This window comes from Pongo pygmaeus, chromosome 4, assembly GCF_028885625.2.
Source record: "Pongo pygmaeus isolate AG05252 chromosome 4, NHGRI_mPonPyg2-v2.0_pri, whole genome shotgun sequence".
In the NCBI taxonomy this organism is placed as follows: Eukaryota; Metazoa; Chordata; class Mammalia; order Primates; family Hominidae; genus Pongo; species Pongo pygmaeus.
The window spans coordinates 58721464-58746008 of NC_072377.2; the positions used below are offsets into that span (position 1 = coordinate 58721464).

Genomic DNA, 24545 nt, shown 5'->3' on the forward strand with positions numbered 1-24545 from the left:
GATCTTTTATTAAAAGATTAGCACTATCTCCTGCAGTTGGTGGAAAAAAATCTGTTATCACTGAGTTATTTGCAGTTGTGGAGGGGGGAAGGTTGATGGAAGATGGGGGGTGGGAGGGCGAGAGGAGGACTGGGGGAGGGTCTGGCGGGGGGAGGGCAGTTGCAGGGGGTTGGGGGGGAAGAAGGGCGGATTTGAAATTCGTAGAACAAATCCCAGTGACCTGCGAATGTCCAAGAATTTTGTCTGCATACTTCGCTATCTGTTGTCCTTCGGGCTTCAGAAGCGAAAAGAACAAATTTAAAAGGCAGCGTTGGAATAAACAATATAGCATTTTCCGTGAAGTAATCGTTTTATATAAAAGGAAATATCGCCTCCTCAGTTTCATTCAGCGGTGCCAAAAATGTTATAAATGAGAGACCCGCCAACTTTCAGCGAAGAATGCCAGGCACTGTACTTAATAAACTGAGGCTACAGAAGTTCATTATGGATGTTGCAATCTTTTTTATTCCGCGAAAAGAGAGAAGACGAGACAGAGAGAGAGAGAGGGAGAGCGAGAGAGAGACAGAGAGAGAGAGAGAGAGATTGGAGCCAAGGAGACTGAGAGACAGAGGCACACAGGACAGAAACTGGGGAGTCTCCAGGCCGGAGAGGAAGGGGGGGCCAGACCGCCTACGTCGGCGCCCCCGCTCCGGGCTCCGACTCCAGACGCCGCGAAGTGAAAGGGGAGAAAAGAAAGGGAGAGGGCGAGGCTGTGCGGGGGGGAGACCGGGCCTGAGGTGTTAAACATTTTTGTTTGCTTCTGACTAGTCCAGACGAAGGGCCGCGTCTCGGTAGCGCTCTGCCAGAGTGAAAGGTGCCGGGGCCGGGGTGCCTAGCAACACCTCTGGGCTGGGGGTGGCTGCAAAGTCAGGCATTCACAGACCCAGACACAAAACCTCGCGGGTCCCGCGCCAAGGCTGCGGGTGCCCGGAACCGCCGCGAGGCCGGCGCGCTCCGACCCGACCCGGGGCGGGATATTTGGGCAACCCGGGGCTCTCCGGGCGTTTGCAAAAGTCTCTTTGGAGCGGAGGAGAGGCAGCACGGAGACAAACTCCCGGGTTGCCCCCGCTCCCCCCGCCACCGCCTCCAGCGCCCCCACCGCGCCCTCCCTCTCACACTCGCGCGCGCGCGCACACACACACACACACACACTCACACACACACCCGCCACCCCGGGCGCGCCGGCGCTGCCGGCGAGCGGCGGCGAGCAGGACTTGAAGTGGGTGTTCTTCCCCACTCCCCACCCCCGACGCGTAGCCCCCAACCCCCGCCCCGGTCGCCTTCCCCCTCCCTCTCGCTCCTACGCAAATAAGAACTCGACGATTCCCCTCCAGCCGTTTTGATTTCGGGCACCTCCGAAAGATAATTGGGAAGGGTTTCCAGAAGGTGGGAAATGTCACCTGATTCACACTGAACTTTTAAAAGCTCCCCACCCCCAAGGAGCCGCGCACACCCTCGCTTGCAGCCGCCCTCCCACAGCCCCACACACTGGGAGACCGCCCACCGCAAACCGCGGAGACCCCCGTCTAGATTTAAAGCGCGGCTGCGCCCGGCTTCTGACGTCCATTGAATCGCGCGGGCGGCCGGCGGCGAGCGCGGGGCTGCGCCGGGATCGCTGCGCCCTCCGCCGCTGGCCTCTGCGACGCGCGCCGCTCGCCCGAGCCACCCGCCGCCGCGCCGGCTCCCCGCGCCCCTGCGCTCCTCGCCCCGCGCCTGCCCCCAAGATGGTCCGCGCGAGGCACCAGCCGGGTGGGCTTTGCCTCCTGCTGCTGCTGCTCTGCCAGTTCATGGAGGACCGCAGTGCCCAGGGTAAGCGAGTGGGGACGCGCTGGGGAGGCTCGGCTGAGGGCAGGGGGGGTCGACTTTTCTGTGGTCTCCACTTGGTCTGTTCTGAGCAACGCTGCTCTCGGAAGATGTTGGACCAACTTGGGGACTCTGGGATGGAGAGGAGTGGGAAAATTGTAGGCAATGACACTTTAGGACTGGGAACTGAGTTTGGAGCTCGGTTATCTTGAAAAAGGAAAGGGAGCGAGCTGGGGTCTCAGTAGTTAGGGTTAGATGCTCCAAGTTCTGGCCATGATAACTTTAGATGTGATCTCCTCTGTTTGGCTCTGAAGAAGGGAACAAGTATCAGTAGTAGCCTGGAGATTTCAGTCGACCCATTTGCAGTCTCATCTGTCTCCCTCCCACATCTTTCTTTCGGATACTTAAAAAAAAAAAAAGAAAGAAAGAAAAGAAAACCTAGGGATTTGGGGGAGAGATACTGAATTTTATTTGGTGGCTGGGGGACGTGGTTTCAGAAACTTTGCCCAAACTTGGAAATGTGGGTGCTGAAAATTTTCAAGGGAAGTAGCTTTCTGCCTAGTGGATGCTTCTTCCAACCCCATCCCCCATCCTCGCAAAAAAAAAAAAAAAAAGCCAAATTATTACCCCAAAGTGCTTTGAGCACTTTACAGTTTTTTTCCCCTCTGCCTCATTCTTCTTTCTGACTCTTAGCTTTCTGTAAAACAGTGAGCAGCCCATAACTGACTTAAATTCTGAAATGGGTTAAGAGCAAATTTCTGAAGCTTGCCTTTTAAAAATAGATTTGTTTATTTCAATTAGTCTGGGCAGAATGTTTAAAATAATAATAGCAGCTTGCGATCCAATGATTGTTGAAGTCATATTGGTGATTCATGAGAAGTCTTCTGGACCCAAATCCGAACATTAAAAAGGGGGAAGAGGGAGAAATCACTTGCAAATATTTCTTGCTAGGTGTGAGATAGATACATATAACCGTGAAATGGTAGGAAGACTCCCCCCTCCCCCCACCTTAAGGCATTGCTTTCCCTGCTTCAGCGTTAATATTTTAAGTATGTTGTAAACTGCCTTCCTGGGCACTGCCCCTCGCCGTCTGCACGGCACTGCGCTGGGTTGCCCGCCTTTAGGGGAGAGGCTCTGCCTGGTGCCCGGACGTGGGCGCGGAGGAAAGCAGCCCTCGGAGATTTCGAAAGATCGCGGTGGCCGCGGGCGTGCTCCGCTCTGGTGGATTGCAAAACGGGCCCGTCGGGCTGGCTGCGCCTGGAGGCCGCGCGGGGTAGCTCCGGGCTGGGCCGGGTTGCTTTTTTGCTTTCATTTTTCAGAAGTGCCTTTTGCTTGATCTGTTTCTCTCTCTCTTTCTTTCTTTTCTTTCTTCCTCTCTCTCTTTCTTTCTTCCTTTCTTTCTCTTTCTTTTCTTTCTTTCTCTTCTTTTCTCTCTTTCTTCCTTTCTCTTTCCTTCTCCCTCTCTCTCCCCCCCATCTCTCCTCTCTCCCGTTCTCTTACTTTCTTAACCCCTGTCACAAATAATTCCTGTACCGCCTACATGAAACCAGCATGTAAAAACATCCGTCGCATCCTGTTTTTGTCAGGTTCTTTAATCTGCCCTTCGAGTCTCTGCAGGTTATGAAATGGGACGAATAAAAGTAAACAGTCTAGTAAAAGTCAATGCAAGCTGCACGTGTTGTGTCTGGGTCACTGGTAACTGACATTGATATGGCTGGGGCGCCCTGTCTTCTCCCTCTCTCCCTTCCTCCCTCTCGCCCACCTCCCATCTCTGTGATCAGGGCTTCCCCCCACCTTCTTTTTCCACCCCTCCACCCCTTTCGATTTATTTCCTACTTTTCTCCCGCGTCTCTCTCACTTCCCCTCCTCCACGCTCACCCCCTCCCCAGCCCCGCCGGGTCTCCTTCGCTAGCCACCTCGCTCTCCCTGCCCCGCCACCGCTCACTGCTCATTCACCCACCTCCCCACCCTTGTCTCTTCACAGCTGGGAACTGCTGGCTCCGTCAAGCGAAGAACGGCCGCTGCCAGGTCCTGTACAAGACCGAACTGAGCAAGGAGGAGTGCTGCAGCACCGGCCGTCTGAGCACCTCGTGGACCGAGGAGGACGTGAATGACAACACACTCTTCAAGTGGATGATTTTCAACGGAGGCGCCCCCAACTGCATCCCCTGTAAAGGTAGGACTCCTTCTTCCCGACTTGCAGGCCCTCAGTAGAGGGCGTCTTACTCTTAGCTTCCCCACTACCTGACTGGGGTTTGGGAGTAGGAGAGCTTTGTTCGTGGGCTTCCCCTTCCTGTCCCTTGCCCTGGTAAGCCGTGCAGACTCGAATTCTGCCTGTTACAGGCTGTAGGTAATACACGCCAGACTTCTTAGCCAAGTGTGGTGGTGAAACCCGCCAACCTGTGCTCCTTAATGAGAGAGATCTGGGTGTGGGGCACAGCCCAAGGTCCACACTCTTTCACCAACTCCCAATCTTCTAGGAGAGAGCCTAGAGCCCCTCCAGCGCAAACTCAGGGCTGCATGATTGCGCAAGGCACCCGAAGCCCTCCTGGCTGACCTGCAGACTGCCTGGCTCTGGTTTTAATCCGTTCCTGTTTCCAACTCACAGAAACGTGTGAGAACGTGGACTGTGGACCTGGGAAAAAATGCCGAATGAACAAGAAGAACAAACCCCGCTGCGTCTGCGCCCCGGATTGTTCCAACATCACCTGGAAGGGTCCAGTCTGTGGGCTGGATGGGAAAACCTACCGCAATGAATGTGCACTCCTAAAGGCAAGATGTAAAGAGCAGCCAGAACTGGAAGTCCAGTACCAAGGCAGATGTAAAAGTAGGTCCTACCCTGTTGAGCAAGACTGAATCTGTCCCCTCCTCCAGCTTTGTACCTTAAGTAGACCCTCTAGAAGACCGTTGGGGGATGATGTAGTCCGCAGTAAGAGCCTGATAATAGTAATACTGAAACCAAATAAAGGAGTCGTTTTCTAACCTCTAGAGACTCATTAAGAACACTGAGGGGACCAACCTAGAGTCATAGATTCTCTCTTGAAAACTACAGGGCTCCCAAAGTGCCTTTTGAAAGCTGGATGCTTCAGTGTCATGCTTTCCTTGGTAACTTCAAGTGCTCACTCCCTAAGGACTAGAAGGTACCTATTCATGTGTGTTTCCTTCTTTGTTCCAGAGACTTGTCGGGATGTTTTCTGTCCAGGCAGCTCCACATGTGTGGTGGACCAGACCAATAATGCCTACTGTGTGACCTGTAATCGGATTTGCCCAGAGCCCACTTCCTCTGAGCAATATCTCTGTGGGAATGATGGAGTCACCTACTCCAGTGCCTGCCACCTGAGAAAGGCTACCTGCCTGCTGGGCAGATCTATTGGATTAGCCTATGAGGGAAAGTGTATCAGTAGGTATTCTGGATTGAGGAAGGAAAAAGAGAAAACAGGCTAGTTCTATTATTGAATTGTGGGGTTAACTAATAAGTAAAGCCCAAGGCGTCCCCAAACACCATAGGGAGAAATACGCTGCAATTTGGGGAAACTGTTGTGACCACAGCATTCCTCATGGAAACCATTGTCTTCTGGAGGTATTGACACATATATTCAAATGCCAGCAGGAAGCAAGGAACAGTATTCTGTCTTAGAAAACTTAGAACTCACTCAATTTTACACATTTTTTTAAGTGCCAGACTTGCTGGAAGCGAAAAATAATTACTTAGCAGTTCCAGAAATCTGTTGTCAGATTCTAGTAATTAATGGAATTCTTTCTTTTGTAAAAGATCCCACTTGTGGGAAATAATAAGATACATATTTAACTTGAGAATATTGTAAAATCCTGTTCTTAAAAAAAATACTCTTTTAATGTACTAATGTAGTATGTAAGAAACTGCAGGGGTTTTGTGTGTGTGTACGTGTGTGTGCATTTGAGTTTCAGTTTTATTATCCAGCATTTTTGCATAATGTCTCCATTACCCCCATTAGTAATAAGATATTACTATTATGTTTATATAAAATAAATTATGTTTATATTTATTGATAGAGGACTAGAGAAAGGGAGAAAAGGGGGATATGGGGAAGTCAGTTTACTCATCACAGATATATTATATCCTAGAAGCAAAGTCCTGTGAAGATATCCAGTGCACTGGTGGGAAAAAATGTTTATGGGATTTCAAGGTTGGGAGAGGCCGGTGTTCCCTCTGTGATGAGCTGTGCCCTGACAGTAAGTCGGATGAGCCTGTCTGTGCCAGTGACAATGCCACTTATGCCAGCGAGTGTGCCATGAAGGAAGCTGCCTGCTCCTCAGGTGTGCTACTGGAAGTAAAGCACTCCGGATCTTGCAACTGTAAGTGCGATTTTTAACCTTGCTGCCATTTAAGGCTTTCCCAGGCAATCCCTAGGGAATGGACACTTAAAAAGCACGCAGATCTCCCATAAATCCATTTCTGTTCAAATTAGGTAGCTGCTAAGTATCACCAGCAATTCAATAATCCACGGAAAATTCTCTGCAATGTTTCTTGGCTTTTAGGACTTATCTGGTGATCATCAATGGGGTTGCCTCTAAAAATCTATTTCCAGTTGTTTTCCCCTATTTCTTGTGCTTTGGTAGTGTGCTTTGCTGTTTGCTTTATTAACATTTGAGTCTAAACTAACTGCTTCAAAAGTTTTTTTTTTTTTTTCCAATGACAGCTTCATATTATCACACATGGGCTGCTGCTTTTTGCAGTTGCCTCTACTAACTCTGAATTAAGGATCCAAAGCAGTTATACCTAGAACACAAGAGCGCTTTTTATCTAATTTCAGGAATCTGCCCGTAAAACCTGAGCCATTGATTCTTCAGAACTTTCTGCAGTTTTTGACTTCATAGATTATGCTTTAAAAAAAATTTTTTTTAACTTATTGCATAACAGCAGATGCCAAAAAAAAAAAAAAAAAAGCATCTCACTGCAAGTCACATAAAAATGCAACGCTGTAATATGGCTGTATCAGAGGGCTTTGAAAACATACACTGAGCTGCTTCTGCGCTGTTGTTGTCCGTATTTAAACAACAGCTCCCCTGTATTCCCCCATCTAGCCATTTCGGAAGACACCGAGGAAGAGGAGGAAGATGAAGACCAGGACTACAGCTTTCCTATATCTTCTATTCTAGAGTGGTAAACTCTCTACAAGTGTTCAGTGTTGACATAGCCTTTGCGCGAAAAAAAAGAAAAAAAAAGAAAAAGAAAGAAAAATATATTGTCCATACTGTAAATAAGTGTATGCTTATTTATTTGGGGGGAAAACTATACATTAAAGGACCTTTGTCCTAAAGCTCTCTCCCAGGCCACCTTGTTACTCATTGGACACGGAGAGGCACTCATTGTGAGGTCTACTGGATGAGGCCCATAGTTGAGACTTGTAGACATTTATTTATACTGTGTCATGTTTTATAATTTATACATAAAATGTCTGGTTGACTGTATACCTTGTTTTTGAAGAAATTTATTCGTGAAAGGAAGAGCAGTTGTTATTTATTGTGAGGTCTCTTGCTTGTAAAGTAAAAGCTTTTTTTCCTTGTAAACCATTTAAGTCCATTCCTTACTATTCACTGACTCATCTGTCTCCCTTCATTTCACTGTTAGACTCTTTTCCACTTTCAACAAACTTGCATGTCAGTTTCTGTCATGTTTATTTATTGGATTCTCTGCTGCCTGATCTGTACATACATGATCCCTCGGGTTTTGTTTACAAGGAACCTTGACTGACCAAAAGGCATTATAACTCTGACTCAAATACAAGGTACAGAAGATAAGCATTTTTGGGGAAACTCCTACTTCAGTTCTTTTGTTATGACGAAGACATTTGTGAGAGAGGAGATGATTAGAATTCTAGTAATGTACTTTTAAGATGTTACAGATACAAAGAAATGATGTGGGTGTCAGGAGACTAAAGGATGTTGAAGGCTACACATTCAACCTTTTGTTAGGTGTTTCCTTTAAGCTACTCAGCTGTACCTTTTAAATTAGTTCTTTTTCAACCAATGTATCACTAAAAGTTATATCAAAGCTTTATCAGTTCAAGTTTCTTGCTTTTCATAATACCTTTTTCTGATGCAATTTTATATTTTCAAACATGGCAAGTTAAAATATAAATTCATTTAAATATATAGTTTTGTACTTTTCTACCATGTAAATGTGCAATGTATATAAAAGTTATAATGTGTATTTGTAAATAAATGATGAGTGAAAAAATAAAAAATTTTAAAAAGCCGATGATTTCAATTCCTGATGATACAAAGAAGTTATTTGGACTTTTGAGTAAAAATGTGTATGATACCTTTGCTGAGGAATGTAGCTATCTCTGAAATTACATGGCCAGGGCAGTACAGATCACTTCACTGGAGTTTGAAAGATAAAGGGATCTGAGGTCCAGCAACCCCACTGTAGGAGTGGCATATACCTGTCACTAACCACAGAAGGAACAGACTGTAGATGTGGGTTCTTTCCTGCAATATACCAAGGCTAATATTTCCTTTTTAAAAACACTATCGTTTTAGCTGTCCTTGTTGCAAGCTCATCACCATAGCCAGGGACACCCTTCATCTTACTTTCCCATAAATCCAGTGCAGTTTCAGTCTTTTAAAAAACAACACACATCACAAGGAAAGGTGACAACAGATATAATATTTGACAAGCACATTCTAGAAATCAGAATATCAGCTGCAGAAGTAGACATAGTGTTGGAATGCTAGGGACTTGATGAGGTGAGGATGGGGTGGAGGTGAATTTCCACAATGATGTCCATGGTTTATAGGGATCAAATAATGTCACTCATTGTAAGAGGAAATGTATCAATATTTCACAGTTTACACTAGACACTATTAGAGCTTCAGGATGGTGTTTAGGACATCAGTCAACAGTCCCTGTAATACATGAGAATACATAACTAGATCGTAAATGTAAGTTTCCAGTTCTTTGTGTGCTACATACTCAAAGCCTAAATATATTAAAAATATCAAAGAAGTACAAGATGCAAGCCTCAGATTGGCATTTGGGCCATCATTCAGTAGTCCCTATAATATAATGCACAGGAATACATAACTGGAGCATTAACACAAGTTTCCGATTCAATTCCAATTCCAATTATGTACTTACATATTCAACGCCTAATTATATTTAAAATATCAGAAATTCAAGATGTAAAGAAGTATCAGGACTATGGGAGGGAAAGGGCAAAGTATAGTGAATATTACCAGCATTGCTAAACAATAATAAATATATCATTTCTTTCAAACACCATGACCCAAGTTCTTCTTAAAAGTTTATCCCTTTTGTGAAAAGCCTCTTTAATATGAATAGTTATTCAAAATTGTTGCCAAAGACTGTTGGCTCTCAACTGTGGCCACCTAATGAGAAATTTGGTGGAGGTAGAGGAACCTCTTCAGTAGACAGTTTGTATAATGATTAGGGCCCTGTTGGATCTTGTTACCTTTCAGCCCTGTGTTCCCCAAAAGGAAAAGAGAGGTGCAGAAAACAAACAGGCTGTCATTAACTGCAAAAGACAAGGGTCGTAACTTCTTCAGTGTAGATTAGCTACTGGCTTGCCACTAGAGAGAGGCTCTCGGGAAAGGAAACAGGCAGATATAGTTTCACAGCCCTTCCTGGAGTTGATTTGCTGCTTGATCCTGGGATGCTACAGATGCTTTAAAGCTGCCATTGACGATCAGAGTAAAAACGTCAAATTTAACAAGCACCGATGTGTGTCTTGGCAATGGGAAGTGATAAAATCAACAGCTTGCCTTAGAAAACATCCAGATTATTTATTTAAAATTTTTATTCCAAATTTGTCAGCCTCAATCATTCCTCTTAAACACTAGACAGTATCTAGTTTTCCTCCTTGGAGTTTTCCACTTTTCCAGTCACCTAGCATTACACTTATTAGTACCAAAAAAATAGAAATCTCTTTTAAAATTAAAAGTAGATTAATATCTTTAGACTATTGTTAGAATTTCAACTATGGCCCAAAAAAGTCTAATTCACATGCATATAGTGTAATTAATAGAATGGAATTACAAAATATAGATTAATAATAAAAGATCTGTCAAAAGCCTAATTTAAATTAAAATGTTTATATGCTACATGGGATATGATTCCTCAAGTATAGCAAAAATAAAATCTGGCTAATTAAAGTTATTCTCAAATGGGATAGCTAAATGCAGTACCTGACCTTTGATCAGATCTTGTTCCTAAGGAAAATAATGCTGTAAATAACAATATTGGGCCGGTTGATAAAATCAGAATACTGTCCAAAGATTAAAGTATTGCATCAATGTTAAATCTACTAAAATTTGATTAGCGTGTTGTGGTTATGTGAGAGAATACTCTTTGACTCAGGAAATACACACTGAAGTATTTTGGAAAAAGGGCCACAATGTATAAAACTTACTCTTAAATTACTTAGAAAAAAAATTATAGGTTTTATTTTTTTTTTGCATGTATGCAAAGAGAGAGTACATGAATGATAAAGGAAATGGAATAAAATGTTAACAATAAGCGAATCTGAATAAAAGTTATAGGGTATTTTTAGCACTATCTTTATCTTTGCAACTTTCCTATGAGTTTGAAAATATTGTATATCCAAATAAAAAGTTAATGTTTTTTTAAAAAAGTCATTCTCAAGAAGGAGAGGTGCACAGCAAACTGCTTCTCCCCATTCTCTGGGAAAAGAATGAAATATCAGAGTCATTTAAAAAAAATGATTTTGTATGATAAAAAGACTGGAAAACAATTCAGTGACTTTAACAAGACTACTTGGGGAATTCACATGTGCAATGAGAGCATTCTAACACCTAAATCATACCCAAACTGAGAAACAGCCTTTTCTATCATCATCTTAAAATTTGGAATGATTAGTACCTTCATTGTAACACTCCAAACACCCAACACCCTCATTCTCCCCACTGCTTGCTATATATTATTTGACAAGCAATTTAATCCCTGTGTACTTCAGTTTCCTCATCTATGTAATCACAACAAGGAAAGTCTCTCTCTCATTACAATGTTGTGAGAATTAAAAAAGATATAATGTGTAAAGTGCTTAGATTTGTGCCTGGCACTTAAAAAACAGTCAGAAAATAAGTGTCCTCTAATATTATAATAACTATAATTAAAGAAAAAGTGGTATAATAACTCATCAATCAAACCTTACTTTGAAAATGCAATGAATGAGAAATGGTACAGGAACCTCTTCAGTAGACAGTTTGTATAATGATAAGTGAGCCCCAGTTCTCTTATGCTCCATAGGCAGCCAGACTACCCATGCCACTGTTAGGGCTTCAGGGAAGCCCTGCTCCCCCAGCATCTCCTGGGCAGAATTCTCACATATAACATGTATCAACATATAACATGTATCAATCGAGACCAGAAGCCCAAGCGGAAGCCATTTTTAAAATGGAAGATAAGCGTACTTTTAAAGTATTTTATCCATGTTAATATTTAATAAAACTTCATGAAGTTCTAGGTGGTATGGCAAAAGTGTACCTTTCAAAATAAAATGTTTAGATATATTATTTCCCATGAAATTTAGAAAAAATTCACTCACCATCTGAAATTTTCAAAGCCACAAAATGTGTCTTTTGTCCTTTCATTCACACTCTCAGCACAATTCCTGGCAGTACAATAAATTAAATCAGTCTTCTTTAATTTTGATACAATTTCCTGTAGGAGGACTATAGACCCCTGAAGATAATAATAGGATAAACTATTCCCAAACTGTCTCAAAAATCCGAGTATAAATTGTGCAGTTGCCAGATATGAAAGAATGCATATATTATACAATTAACAAACTTGTTTATTAGAGTTTTCAAAACCTGGGTCCTAAGAGTAACATGTTTCCCTTCTTCCCATTCCATTTTCCATTCAGAGCAGCCACACAATTCTTCTTCAGCCAAAAGCTGTTGTGTAAATAAACACCAGGCAAACCTGCCCTACGTAGTCAGTGGACCTGCCCAGACATGTCCAAATCCCAGCTTCTATTTTGCTGGAATCCCCCCATGAATACTGGATGGTTCCTGGGGTTTGCCATCCTTAGACCTCAGATATCTTGGCTGGTATCACCAAGATTCCTGTGGCAGAGTCCTTCAGACACATACTCTTTGGATTAGACCAAATGTAGTCCTGGCAGTGCTGTGTCATTTTTCTATTTTAAGAAAATGGCCAGGGAACCAACTGGCAATGTTGGGAGCCAGATATACTCCTACCAAATATCTCTTGTACTCATTCCCCAAGGACTCAAGTCTCTGTCTAAAGAGCAAGTGTACACTTTTCTTAAGAATATTGGGCCCTAAGAAGAAGTTAGAGGCAAAAGTCACAATCCTGGTGAGAAAGAGGGGGCTCTACATTGATTCCAGTTTGGAAAAAAAAGATCTTGATAAATCTCTGTTTCAGCACACACACAAAAAAAACCAATGGGATGATAATGGTCATAGTACAACTCATAAGCAATGATAACAACAAAAGACTGAGATAAAGGCCAGTCTCTATAGTTTCTGGAGATTGCTGTGGGCTTATGGCTCAATGACAGCAGGTTGCAGAGGTGTTAGATTACTCAAAAGGCAGCAACACCTGGGACTTCTAAGATAGAGTCAGTGCCCCAGGAGAAGTCATCAAATCGGACTCAGAGCACTTTGTTCATTGGGCATGTGGAACCAGAGCCTAGTCAATACAATTCCCAAATAGAAACAGTGCTGCTGAAGGTGTAGTGCCTAGACCAAGAACACCAGAAAGATCTGGGAGCTTGTTAGAAACACAAGTTCTTGAGCACTATCCCAGAACCACTGAACCTAATTCACTAGGGTAGGGTCCGGGAATCTATGTTTTAACAAGCTCTCCGAATGATTCTAATGTGTGTTAAGGTTTGAGGACCACTACTCTAGAATCATTTCAAGCTCCACGTGAGCCCCAGTTCCCTGATGTTCCAAAGGCAGCCAGAATACCCATGCCTCTGGTAGGGCTTCAGGGAAGCCCTGTTCCCCCAATGTCTCCTTGGCAGAATTCTCACATATAACTTGGTCCTGTGCTACAGGGATGTACCTGGTGGTGGCAAAGGCATTTGGCCATAAAAATCACAAGGCGTATTTTTCCTGACAGAATATTGTCATTCTCTACCATCTTCCCGGTGAGACATAAGCTGGGTTGACTAAGAGGTGTAGATGCACCTTCACCATCGCTTCCAGCCATATTAATTAGGTGGTATATTTGTCAAGAAGAGACTAGAACTTTGAATGAAGGGTAGTAACATTCCAACTCTGGTTTTTCACTAATTGGCGTTTGGTCCACTTCCCTTTTCTGGAACTCACCTACAATTTCTTGGAGTTCTGCATTATCCCTTAGGATACTACTTCAGCCTCATCCATGGGTCAGGAAACCAAAACTGCTATTTGCCTTACCACCTCTTCTAAGGACAGGGAGATCTAAGTAACCTGCTGCACTAGAAACATAGGCTCCAGGCAATGGTAAGTGAAACCTTCCAAGGGATGCATGCAGAATAACAATGCCCCAAGGTCCATTGCCTGAACTAAGAGGTGAAAGGGCCTCTCTCTCCATTTTCTTGCTATTCCACCCTTCCTGGTCTTGTATCATTTTCCACCTCAATCACCTCAACCATCCTCTTCACCAGAACCTTGGGTCTTTGAATACCTACCCATTTTCCCACACCCTCTGGCTGAAATCCTAACTACTAATGAGTGAAATCCACCTTCTTCACACCTATACTATGCTGCAGAGCAACAACGAAATCCTTCAGTGCCACTACACAAGTATGGGATCTGGTCTCAACTGGGTTATTTAGCCTCCTGAGCAGTATTTTATAAATATATACATATATATGATATATATATATATAATATATATAATTATATACATATATATGTATATACATATGTATATATGTATATACATATATATTACATACATATATGTATATATACATATATATTACATACATATATGTATATATACATATATAATATATATTATATATAACATGTATATATACACATATATAATGTATATATGTATATATGTATATACATATAATATATGTATATAATTACCCCTAGAGTAGTTTTATTCATATATAATTTTATATATATAAAATATATGTATATAATTATATATATATCTATCTTCATCCCAACTCCCTCACTGGTATCGTTAAACCTTCTCCACTCTCTTCAAGCAGCCTTTTCACTCCCACTCCACTCACTATCAATGAGCCTTAGCTTTTCTACCGAACTAGAAAAGAATTACCTCAACTTCCTCCACTGTCATCATTAGCTGTAAGTTTGCCCAATTCCATAACTTTTCTAAGTTCCTTCACTCTAATCTCAGAGAATCTTCCATTTCGTATTGTGTTTTCCACCACACCTTCTCCCTTCTTCTCCAGAAACTCACTCTATTAACAGACTTCACCTCCATCATTTTTAAGTTCCCCCCAGAGTAGTTTTATTCATCTGAGCTTATAAATATACTTCACAGAATTTTAAAAATAAGATTATAGAAAATTGAAATAATATAATTATTAAAGTTTGCTTAATTAAAACATATACATGTATATATAAATATACATATATAATATATACATACATATATAGTATATATATTATAAACATGTTTATTATATATATACTTGTTATATATAAACATGTTACATATATAAAACATGTTTATAATATATATATACTTCAGCCTTGGCTAGACCTTCAAAAAAAAAGCTTCTTTTGTCCAGGTGTGGTGACTCACACCTGTAATCTCAGAATTTTGGGAGGCAGAGGCAGGAGGATCTCTTGAGCCCAGGAGTCCGAGACCAGATCGGGCAATGTGGCAAAACCAAATGTCTATGAAAAATACAAAAATTAGCTGGGCATGGTGATGCACACCTGTAGTCCCAGCTACTTGGGAGGCTGAGGTTGGAGGGTCACTTGAGCCCATGTGATGGCTAATATTAGGTGTCAACTTGATTGGATTGAAGGACACCTAGATAGCTGGTAAAGTATTGTTTCTGGGTGTGTCTGTGAGGGTGTTGCCAAAGGAGATTAACATTTGAGTCACTAGCCTGGGAGAGGAAGACCCACCCTCGATGTGGGTGGACACCATCCAATCAGCTGCCAAGGCCGCCAGAACGAGGTGGGCAAGGTGGGATAAGCCGGCTCTGAGTCTTCTGGCTTTCATCTTTCCCCCATGCTGGATGCTTCCTGCCCTTGGACATCAGACTCAAGGTTCTTCGGCCTTTGGACTCTTGGACTTACACCAGTGATTTGCCAGAGGCTCTTGGACCTTTGGCCACAGACTGAAGGCTGCACTGTCGGCTTCCTTACTTTTGAGGTTTTAGGACTCGGACTGAGCCAGTACTGGATTCCTAGCTCCTCAGCTTGTAGATGACCTATTGTGGGACTTCACCGTCTGATTGTGTGAGTTGATTCCTCTTAAAAAACTTTCTTTCATGTATACATGTATCCTATTAGTTCTGTCTGTATGGGGAACGCTGAGTAATACAGACTGAGAAATCGAGGCTTCAGTGAGCCATGATCACACCACTGCACTCCAGCCTGGGTGACAGAATGAACTCTGTATCACAAAAAAAAAAAAAAAAAAGTTTCTTTTATCTTCTTCTAGACACGACCCTCAGAGTAGTCTCCACTCTCTGTATTCACTGCATCAACTCTCTCTCATTCCTCAAACCACTGCAATTTGGTTTTTTCTCCTACTATTCCTCGGAAGAGACTTGACAAAGGTTACCAACGACTTCCAAGCGACCCTATATAATGGACACAAAGGACACTATTTGATCCTCATCTAACAAGACCACCCTTTGAATTGTACAGTGTTAACCAGGCTTCCCTCTTGTCAATTTCCCTGACTTTTGTATTCCCACTCCCTCATATCTCTCCATTTCTTACAGGTCTTCTTGATGACCTCATCTTCTCTCCAGTGAAGCAGGGATCAAAAACTGGCAACCCATGGACTATACCTGACTTATATTTTATTAGGTCACTCAAATCTCTAAAATAATTTTGAATTAGTTGGTAATATTTAAAACTCAGGAAATTTCACCCAAAAAGTTGGACTTCTACTTTCTCTTGAAAAAATCTGAAACCTGGGCATCACTGAACCTGAGAAATGACACAGGCACAATCCCCAGGAGCAGGGAAACAGCAGCTCTCTTCTTTAGATGGGGTAAGTGCCCCCCAAGTCCACTGCACTGATCATTCTCCCTTTGTCCTTTGCTGGTTTGCTTCACTTATCCACATTTCTTGACTCCCAAGTAAGCTAAGAATTCCATTCTCCAAAAAAAGAATAAAAAGAAATGAACAAAGCCTCCAAGAAATATGGGACTGTGTGAAAAGACCAAATCTACATCTGATTGGTGTACCTGAAAGTGACAGGGAGAATGGAACCAGGTTGGAAAACACTCTGCAGGATATTATCCAGGAGAACGTCTCCAATCTAGCAAGGCAGGCCAACATTCAAATTCAGGAAATACAGAGAACTCCACAAAGATACTCCTCGAGAAGAGCAACTCCAAGACAAATAATTGTCAGATTCACCGAAGTTGAAATGAAGGAAAAAATGTTAAGGGCAGCAAGAGAGAAAGGTCAGGTTACCCACAAAGGGAAGCCCATCAGACTGACAGCTGATCTCTTGGCAGAAACTCTACAAGCCAGAAGAGAGTGGGGGCCAATATTCAACATTCTTAAAGAAAAGAATTTTCAACCCAGAATTTCATATCCAGCCAAACTAAGCTTCATAAGTGAAGGAGAAATAAAATCTTTTACAGACAAGCAAATGCTGAGAGATTTTGTCACCACCAGGCCTGCCCTAAAAGAGTTCCTGAAGGAAGTGCTACACATGGAAAGGAACAACCGGTACCAGCCACTGCAAAAACATGCCAAATTGTAAAGACCGTTGAGACTAGGAAGAAACTGCATCAACTAATGAGCAAAATAAGCAGCTAACATCATAATGACAGGATTGAATTCACACATAACAATATTCACCTTAAATGTAAATGGGCTAAATGCTCCAATTAAAAGACACAGACTGGCAAATTGGATAAAGAGTCAAGACCCATCAGTGTGCTGTATTCAGGAAACCCATCTCATGTGCAGAGACACACATAGGCTCAAAATAAAGGGATGGAGGAAGATCTACCAAGCAAATGGAAAACAAAAACAGACTAGGTTGCAATCCTAGTCTCGAATAAAACAGACTTTAAACCCACAAAGATCAGAAGAGACAAAGAAGGCCATTACATAATGGTAAAGGGATCAATTCAACAAGAAGAGCTAACTATCCTAAATATATATGCACCCAATACAGGAGCACCCAGTTTCATAAAGCAAGTCCTTAGAGACCTACAAAGAGACTTAGACTCCCACACAATAATAATGGGAGACTTTAACACCCCACTGTCAACATTAGACAGATCAACAAGACAGAAAATTAACAAGGATATCCAGGAATTGAACTCAGCTCTGCACCAAGCTGACCTAACAGACATCTACAGAACTCTCTACCCCAAATCAACAGAATATACATTCTTCTCAGCACCACACCACACTTATTCCAAAATTGATGACATAGTTGGAAGTAAAGCTCTCCTCAGCAAATGTAAAAGAACAGAAATTGTAACAAACTGTCTCTCAGAACACAGGGCAATCAAACTAGAACTCAGGATTAAGAAACTCACTCAAAACCACTCAACTACATGGAAACTGAACAACCTGCTCCTGAATGACTACTGGATACATAACGAAATGAAGGCAGAAATAAAGATATTCTTTGAAACCAATGAGAACAAAGACACAACGTACCAGAATCTCTGGGACATATTCAAAGCAGTGTGTAGAGGGAAATTTATAGCACTAAATGCCCACAAGAGAAAGCAGGAAAGATCTAAAATTGACATCCTAACATCACAATTAAAAGAACTAGAGAAGCAAGAGCAAATACATTCAAAAGCTAGCAGAAGGAAAGAAATAACCAAGATCAGAGCAGAACTGAAGGAGATAGAGACACAAAAAACCCTTCAAAAAATCAATGAATCCAGGAGCTGGTTTTTTGAAAAGATCAACAAAGTTGAAAGACTGCTGGCAAGACTAACAAAGAACAAAAGAGAGAAGAATCAAATAGACACAATAAAAAATGATAAAGGGGATATCACCACCGATCCCACAGAAATACAAACTACCATCAGAAAATACTATAAACACCTCTATGCAAATAAATTTGAAAATCTAGAAGAAATGGATAAATTCCTCGACACATACACCCTCCCAAGACTAAACCAGGAAGAAGTTGAATCTCTGAATAGACCAATAACAGGCTCTGAAATTGAGGCAATAATTAATAGCTTACCAACCAAAAAAAGTCTAGGACCAGATGGATTCACAGCTGAATTCTGCCAGAGGTACAAGGAGGAGCTGGTACCATTCCTTCTGAAACTATTCCAATCAATAGAAAAAGAGGGAATCCTCCCTCACTAATTCTATAAGACCAGCATCATCCTGATACCAAATCCTGGCAGAGACACAACAAAAAAAGAGAATTTTAGACCAATATCCCTGATGAACATCGATGCAAAAATCCTCAATAAAATACTGGCAAACCGAATCCAGCAGCACATCAAAAAGCTTATCCACCATGATCAAGTGGGCTTCATCCCTGGGATGCAAGGCTGGTTCAATATACACAAATCAATAAACATAATCCAGTATATAAACAGAACCAACGACAAAAACCACATGATTATCTCAATAGACGCAGAAAAGGCCTTTGACAAAATTCAACAACCCTTCATGCTAAAAACTCTCAATAAATTAGGTATTGATGGGACATATCTCAAAATCATAAGAGCTATCTATGACAAACCCACAGCCAATGTCATACTGAATGGGCAAAAACTGGAAGCATTCCCTTTGAAAACTGGCACAAGACAGGGATGTCCTCTGTCACCATTCCTATTCAACACAGTGTTGGAAGTTCTGGCCAGAACAATCAGGCAGGAGAAGGAAATAAAGGGTATTCAATTAGGAAAAGAGGACGTCAAATTGTCCCTCTTTGCAGATGACATGATTGTATATCTAGAAAACCCCATCATCTCAGCCCAAAATCTCCTTAAGCTGATAAGCAACTTCAGCAAAGTCTCAGGATATAAAATCAATGTGCAAAAATCACAAGCATTCTTATACACCAATAACAGACAAACAGAGAGCCAAATCATGAGTGAACTCCCATTCACAATTGCTTCAAAGAGAATAAAATACCTAGGAATCCAATTTACAAGGGACGTGAAGGACCTCTTCAAGGAGAACTACAAACCACTGCTCAATGAAATAAAAGAGGATGCAAAAAAATGGAAGAACATTCCATGCTCATGGGTAGGAAGAATCAATATTGTGAAAATGGTCATACTGCCCAAGGTAATTTATAGATTCAATGCCATCTCCATCAAGCTACCAATGACTTTCTTCACAGAATTGGAAAAAACTTCTTTAAAGTTCATATGGAACCAAAAAAGAGCCTGCAATGCCAAGTCAATCCTAAGCCAAAAGAACAAAGCTGGAGGCATCACGCTACCTGACTTCAAACTATACTACAAGGCTACGGTAACCAAAATAGCATGGTACTGGTACCAAAACAGAGATATAGACCAATGGAACAGAACAGAGGCCTCAGAAAAAATGCCTCATATCTACAACTATCTGATCTTTGAAAAACCTGACAAAAATAAGAAATGGGGAAAGGATTCCCTATTTAATAAATGGTGCTGGGAAAATTGGCTAGCCATATATAGAAAGCTGAAACTGGATCCCTTCCTTATACCTTATACAAAAATTAATTCAAGATGGATTAAAGACTTAAACATTAGACCTGAAACCATAAAAACCCTAGAAGAAAACCTAGGCAATACCATTCAGAACATAGGCATGGGCAAGGACTTCACGTCTAAAACACCAAAAGCAATGGCAACAAAAGCCAAAATTGACAAATGGGATCTAATTAAACTCAAGAGCTTCTGCACAGCAAAATAAACTACCATCAGAGTGAACAGGCAACCTACAGAATGGGAGAAAATTTTTGCAATCTAGTCATCTGACAAAGGGCTAATATCCAGAATCTACAATGAACTCAAACAAATTTACAAGAAAAAACAAATAACCCCATCAGCAAGTGGGCAAAGGATATGAACAGACACTTCTCAAAAGAAGACATTTATGCAGCCAAAAGACACATGAAAAAATGCTCATCATCCCTGGCCATCAGAGAAATGCAAATCAAAACCACAGTGAGATACCATCTCACACCAGTTAGAATGGCAATCATTAAAAAGTCAGGAAACAACAGGTGCTGGAGAGGATGTGGAGAAATAGGAACACTTTTACACTGTTGGTGGGACTGTAAACTAGTTCAACCATTGTGGAAGTCAGTGTGGCGATTCCTCAGGGATCTAGAACTAGAAATACCATTTGACCCAGCCATCCCATTACTGGGTATATACCCAAAGGATTAGAAATCATGCTGCTGTAAAGACACATGCACACGTATGTTTACTGCGGCACTATCCACAACAGCAAAGACTTGGAATCAACCCAAATGTTCATCAATGGTAGACTGGATTAAGAAAATGTGGCACATATACACCATGGAATACTATACAGCCATAAAAAATGATGAGTTCATGTCCTTTGTAAGGACATGGATGAAGCTGGAAACCATCATTCTCAGCAAACTATCACAAGGACAAAAAACCAAACACCGCATGTTCTCACTCATAGGTGGGAATTGAACAATGAGAACACATGGACACAGGAAGGGGAACATCACACACTGGGGCCTGTTGTGGGGTGGGGGGAGGGGAGGGATAGCATTAGGGGATATAACTAATGTAAATGACAAGTTAATGGGTGCAGCACACCAACATGGCACACGTATACATATGTAACAAACCTGCACGTTGTGCACATGTACCCTAAAACTTAAAAAATAATTAAAAAAAAAGAATTGCATTCTCCACTCCTTCACTTTTCAATCTATAGAGTCTTCTGTGTATGTCTCAGTATAGAAATACAATCAAGTGTTTAAATGAAATCCATATGCTAGAGAGTGCAGATCTCTATGACCAATCCTGGTATTTTATTGATCACACTTCTTCTTTTTTCTTTTTTTTTGAGACAGAGTCTTGCTCTGTCGCCCCGGCTGGAGTGCAGTGGTGCAGTCTCGGCTCACTGCAAGCTCCGCCTCCCAGGTTCACTCTATTTTCCTGCCTCAGCCTCCCGAGTAGCTGGGACTACAGGCGCCCAACACCACGTCCGGCTAATTTTATGTATTTTTAGTAGAGACGGGGTTTCACCATGTTAGCCAGGATGGACTCTATCTCCTTACCTCGTGATCTGCCCGCCTTGGCCTCCCAAAGTGCTGGGATTACAGGCGTGAGCCACCACGCCAGGCCTGATCACACTTCTATGATGAGGAAACTGCACCTCTGCAACAGACCCACAGAACCTACTGCCTCTGCCTAACGAATGCCCTTTACGTTGCTTGTTTCCCCACAAAGATTCCTTCCAAATCAAAATTTTATGGGAGTACGTCTGACTGATGCAGCTAAGTTCCTACAAGGGTAGCTGGGAAATGTAAGATTACCTAAATTCTAAATTGGGAGGTGAGATTCAGCATAGAGAAGTAAAACATTGTAGGAAGGGTGTCCCAAAGATCTTGGCAGCCACAGTGATAGGTAGACACTACTAGATGAACCAAATAAAAGATAAGTATTGCTGAGCATGGTGGTTCACACGTGTAATCTCAGCACTTTCGGAGGCTGTGGCAGGAGCATTGCTTGAGGCCAGGAGTTCAAGACCAGCCTGGGCAACATAGAAAGACCTTGTCTCTACAAAAAAAAAAAAAAAAAATTTATATATATATATTTATATGTATATATATATATATATGCAAGGCATGATGATGCACACTTGTTGTCCTAGCTACTCGGGAGGATAACGTGAGATGATCGCTTGAGCCCAGAAGCTGGAGGCAGCAGTGAGGTATGCTTGCCCTACTACTCTCCAGCCTGGGTGACAGACCAAGACCCTAGCTCAAAAAACAAACAAACAAACAAAAACAAAATAGGGATTAAGTGGTTAAAGGTAAGACTGCAAGTGGCCACAGCCAAAGAGAAAGAACAAAATTCATCAATAGGTTCAAGGGTATTTTCTCAGGAGCATACAACAACCAGAAGCCATTCACAATCTACTACAAGCCAAATGCTCCATTTAGTAAGACAGCCACCTCCAAATGATGCATTGTTATAACACAATTCAGAGGAACATGGGGAAGACAGACAAATAGAGCAGAGAACAGCAACAGCAGGAAAACACAGAGAGAAGCAATCTCCCAAATAACAAACAAAAGCAATCAGCATTTGGCAGAATATTGTGTAAACAAAAGCTTCCTGAACTCCAGCCTCTAGTGGATCAGTGCAGGAGCTAGTGTTTACAAACACATCATTGAGGAGTCAAGGTAACCTCAAGCAAAGGCTAGAAAAGTAAGAATTCTCAGATAATAATAAAAAACCTTATATGGGAAAATCAGGTCTCCAGTGCTAATGACATATGCCAGAGAACTAGATGATAAAAAGACAAAGAACCAGATTAGGCTAAACATTTTCCTTCACTATTATGTAGGAACAGGTAATGAATACAGACTAATGTAGCATCACGAGGGTTATTTGTTTGATTAATTAGTTGATTATTTACCATTCAAAATTTTCCTGAAGTGCTTTTACATCTTATGGGCCAAATTACACCTAAACAAAAACTCACAGGTGTCATTATTTATGTTTTATAATAGGAGTTGGGGGATCAACTGTAATATTTTCAGAATTCTTATACAGGACCTCAGTATTAATGTAAAATTTCAATAGTCAATTAGGAGGAAAATATAAACAAATTTATATTAACATGTAATAAGTCAATGTAAAATTGAGAATTTGTCAGAGAAAGACTACATTTTAAAAAATTCACCTGGATGTCCAGAATAGAAAAGTCTATAGAGACAGGAAGATTCCAGGTTTCCAGGAGCTAAAAGAATGGGAGAGAAATGGTAAACGACTACTAACAGGTACAGGAATTCTTTTTAGGACAATAAATACATTCTAAAATCAATGGCAGTGATGGTTCTGTTACTGGCAGCAAATCCTTATCTGTGTGGGATCTGCAGCAACCTCAATTCTTGCCTCCTCTGAAGAAAGAATTTGACTGAGGGGCGTAAGGCAAAAGGAGAGACAGAGTCAAGTTTTAGAGCAGGAGTGAAAGTTTATTAAAAAGCCTTAGAGCAGGAAAGAAAAAAAGTAAAGTACACTTGGAAGAGTGTCAAGCGGGTACCTTAAGAGATCAAGTGCATGGTTTGACCTTTTGACTTGGGGTTTTATATGTTGGCATGCTTCTGGGGTTTTGCATTCCTTCTCCCCTAATTCTTCCCTTGGGAAGGGCTGTCCTCATGGACAGTGGTCTACTAGCACTTGGGTGTTTATTGGAGTTGCATGCATGTTTTTTGGAGTTGCATGCATGCTCACTTGAGGTGTTCTTCTCTTGCCAGTCGAATCTTCCTAGGAGGTCATATACCAGTTAAACTCTGTCATTTTGCCTTTGAATGCACGTGCTTGAGCCCTCTTGCCAGCTCCTGAGATCTCATCGGGAAGCTGCTGACCACTATTTCAGGTGTCTTCTAACTATTGGGAGACTCCCTTCCCTGGCTCCAGCGTGACCAATTATTATTTTAGAGAGACAGTTAACAACTGCCTGACCATCAGAAGATGGTCACCTGACATTCCGTGTGGTGATGGGGGGTAAGGGGGGCCCTCTCCTGCCCTGCTCATGTCTGACTAGCTACCTACTGTAACAGTACTGAAATAAGTGCACTATTACCACAGAGATGGTGGGGAAAGAAGTCAGGATTCTAGGGAAAAAAGACTTAATTTACCAAAGCACATTCTTCCATTAGCATCACTAAAAAAATTCTCAAACTAGGGAAATGATAAATTTCTGGGTCTTATCATATACTATTTTTGTCCTAAAAGCCTTTACCATACCAGAGTCATATGAAAATTTTACCAAAGCAGAGAAAATAATTTTGGTCCCACCTGGCTGTCAGTCTGGAGGCAATTAATTATTATATTCAATGTTTTTATTGGTGTGCTGCTAAGTTTCATCACACAAAATTTCATTTTTCCCTTTTGTGCGTTAAGCGATAATGGAAAAGAAAATTATTATTGTAAAACACTTCAATCTACAGTAATGCTTTAGTTTTACTTGTTCTACTTCATAATGGAAAAGAATACAACTGTTTTGCAAATATATTTATATACCTTCATTTTTTCTGATAAGAGCAAATTATTTTTTCTTTAAGAAAAATTTTCACACCTAAAATAAGAATGTATTATTTTCCACTTAGAAACTAAGTAGAAAACTAGATTCTATCATCTGAATGTTAATTTTGTTTTACTAATTTAAATTATTTTCACAAATTACAATTTTTTAATTGCAGCTTTTCCTTTCAAAATGTGGGTGGAGTAAAGAGTTAACTATGTATTTTCTCCCGAACACAATCTTTCACAATATTCTCCAATCTTATCCATATTCTTATTGTTTAAAATTGAATGTGCACTTTATTTTCAGATTTT

At 41.5% G+C, this 24545-nt stretch overlaps 1 protein-coding gene and 1 long non-coding RNA gene across 8 annotated transcripts; one reads left to right on the forward strand and one right to left on the reverse strand.

Annotated features, from left to right (window-relative positions):
* The first annotated feature begins 595 nt into the window (after positions 1 to 595).
* On the forward strand, positions 596 to 8081 carry FST (follistatin). 7 transcript variants are annotated; one of them, XM_054489395.2, is made up of 6 exons: positions 596 to 1848; positions 3827 to 4018; positions 4451 to 4669; positions 5018 to 5242; positions 5947 to 6177; positions 6907 to 8081. In XM_054489395.2, exons 1-6 carry the CDS (start codon positions 1764 to 1766, stop codon positions 6987 to 6989), a joined length of 1035 nt encoding a protein of 344 aa, XP_054345370.1. In that variant the 5' UTR covers positions 596 to 1763; the 3' UTR covers positions 6990 to 8081. The 7 variants fall into 7 exon arrangements, with proteins under 7 accessions (XP_054345370.1, XP_054345371.1, XP_054345373.1 ...); XM_054489396.2 differs by having other exon boundaries at positions 1187 to 1848; positions 5950 to 6177; XM_054489398.2 differs by having other exon boundaries at positions 1199 to 1848; positions 6636 to 8081.
* A 396-nt stretch (positions 8082 to 8477) lies between these two features.
* On the reverse strand, positions 8478 to 22941 carry LOC129037239 (uncharacterized). The gene is made up of 3 exons (XR_008502755.1): positions 22888 to 22941; positions 11412 to 11477; positions 8478 to 8733 (listed from the first exon to the last, which is right to left on the reverse strand). It is a non-coding gene; the product is annotated as an uncharacterized LOC129037239 (long non-coding RNA).
* Between the last annotated feature and the right edge of the window lie 1604 nt (positions 22942 to 24545).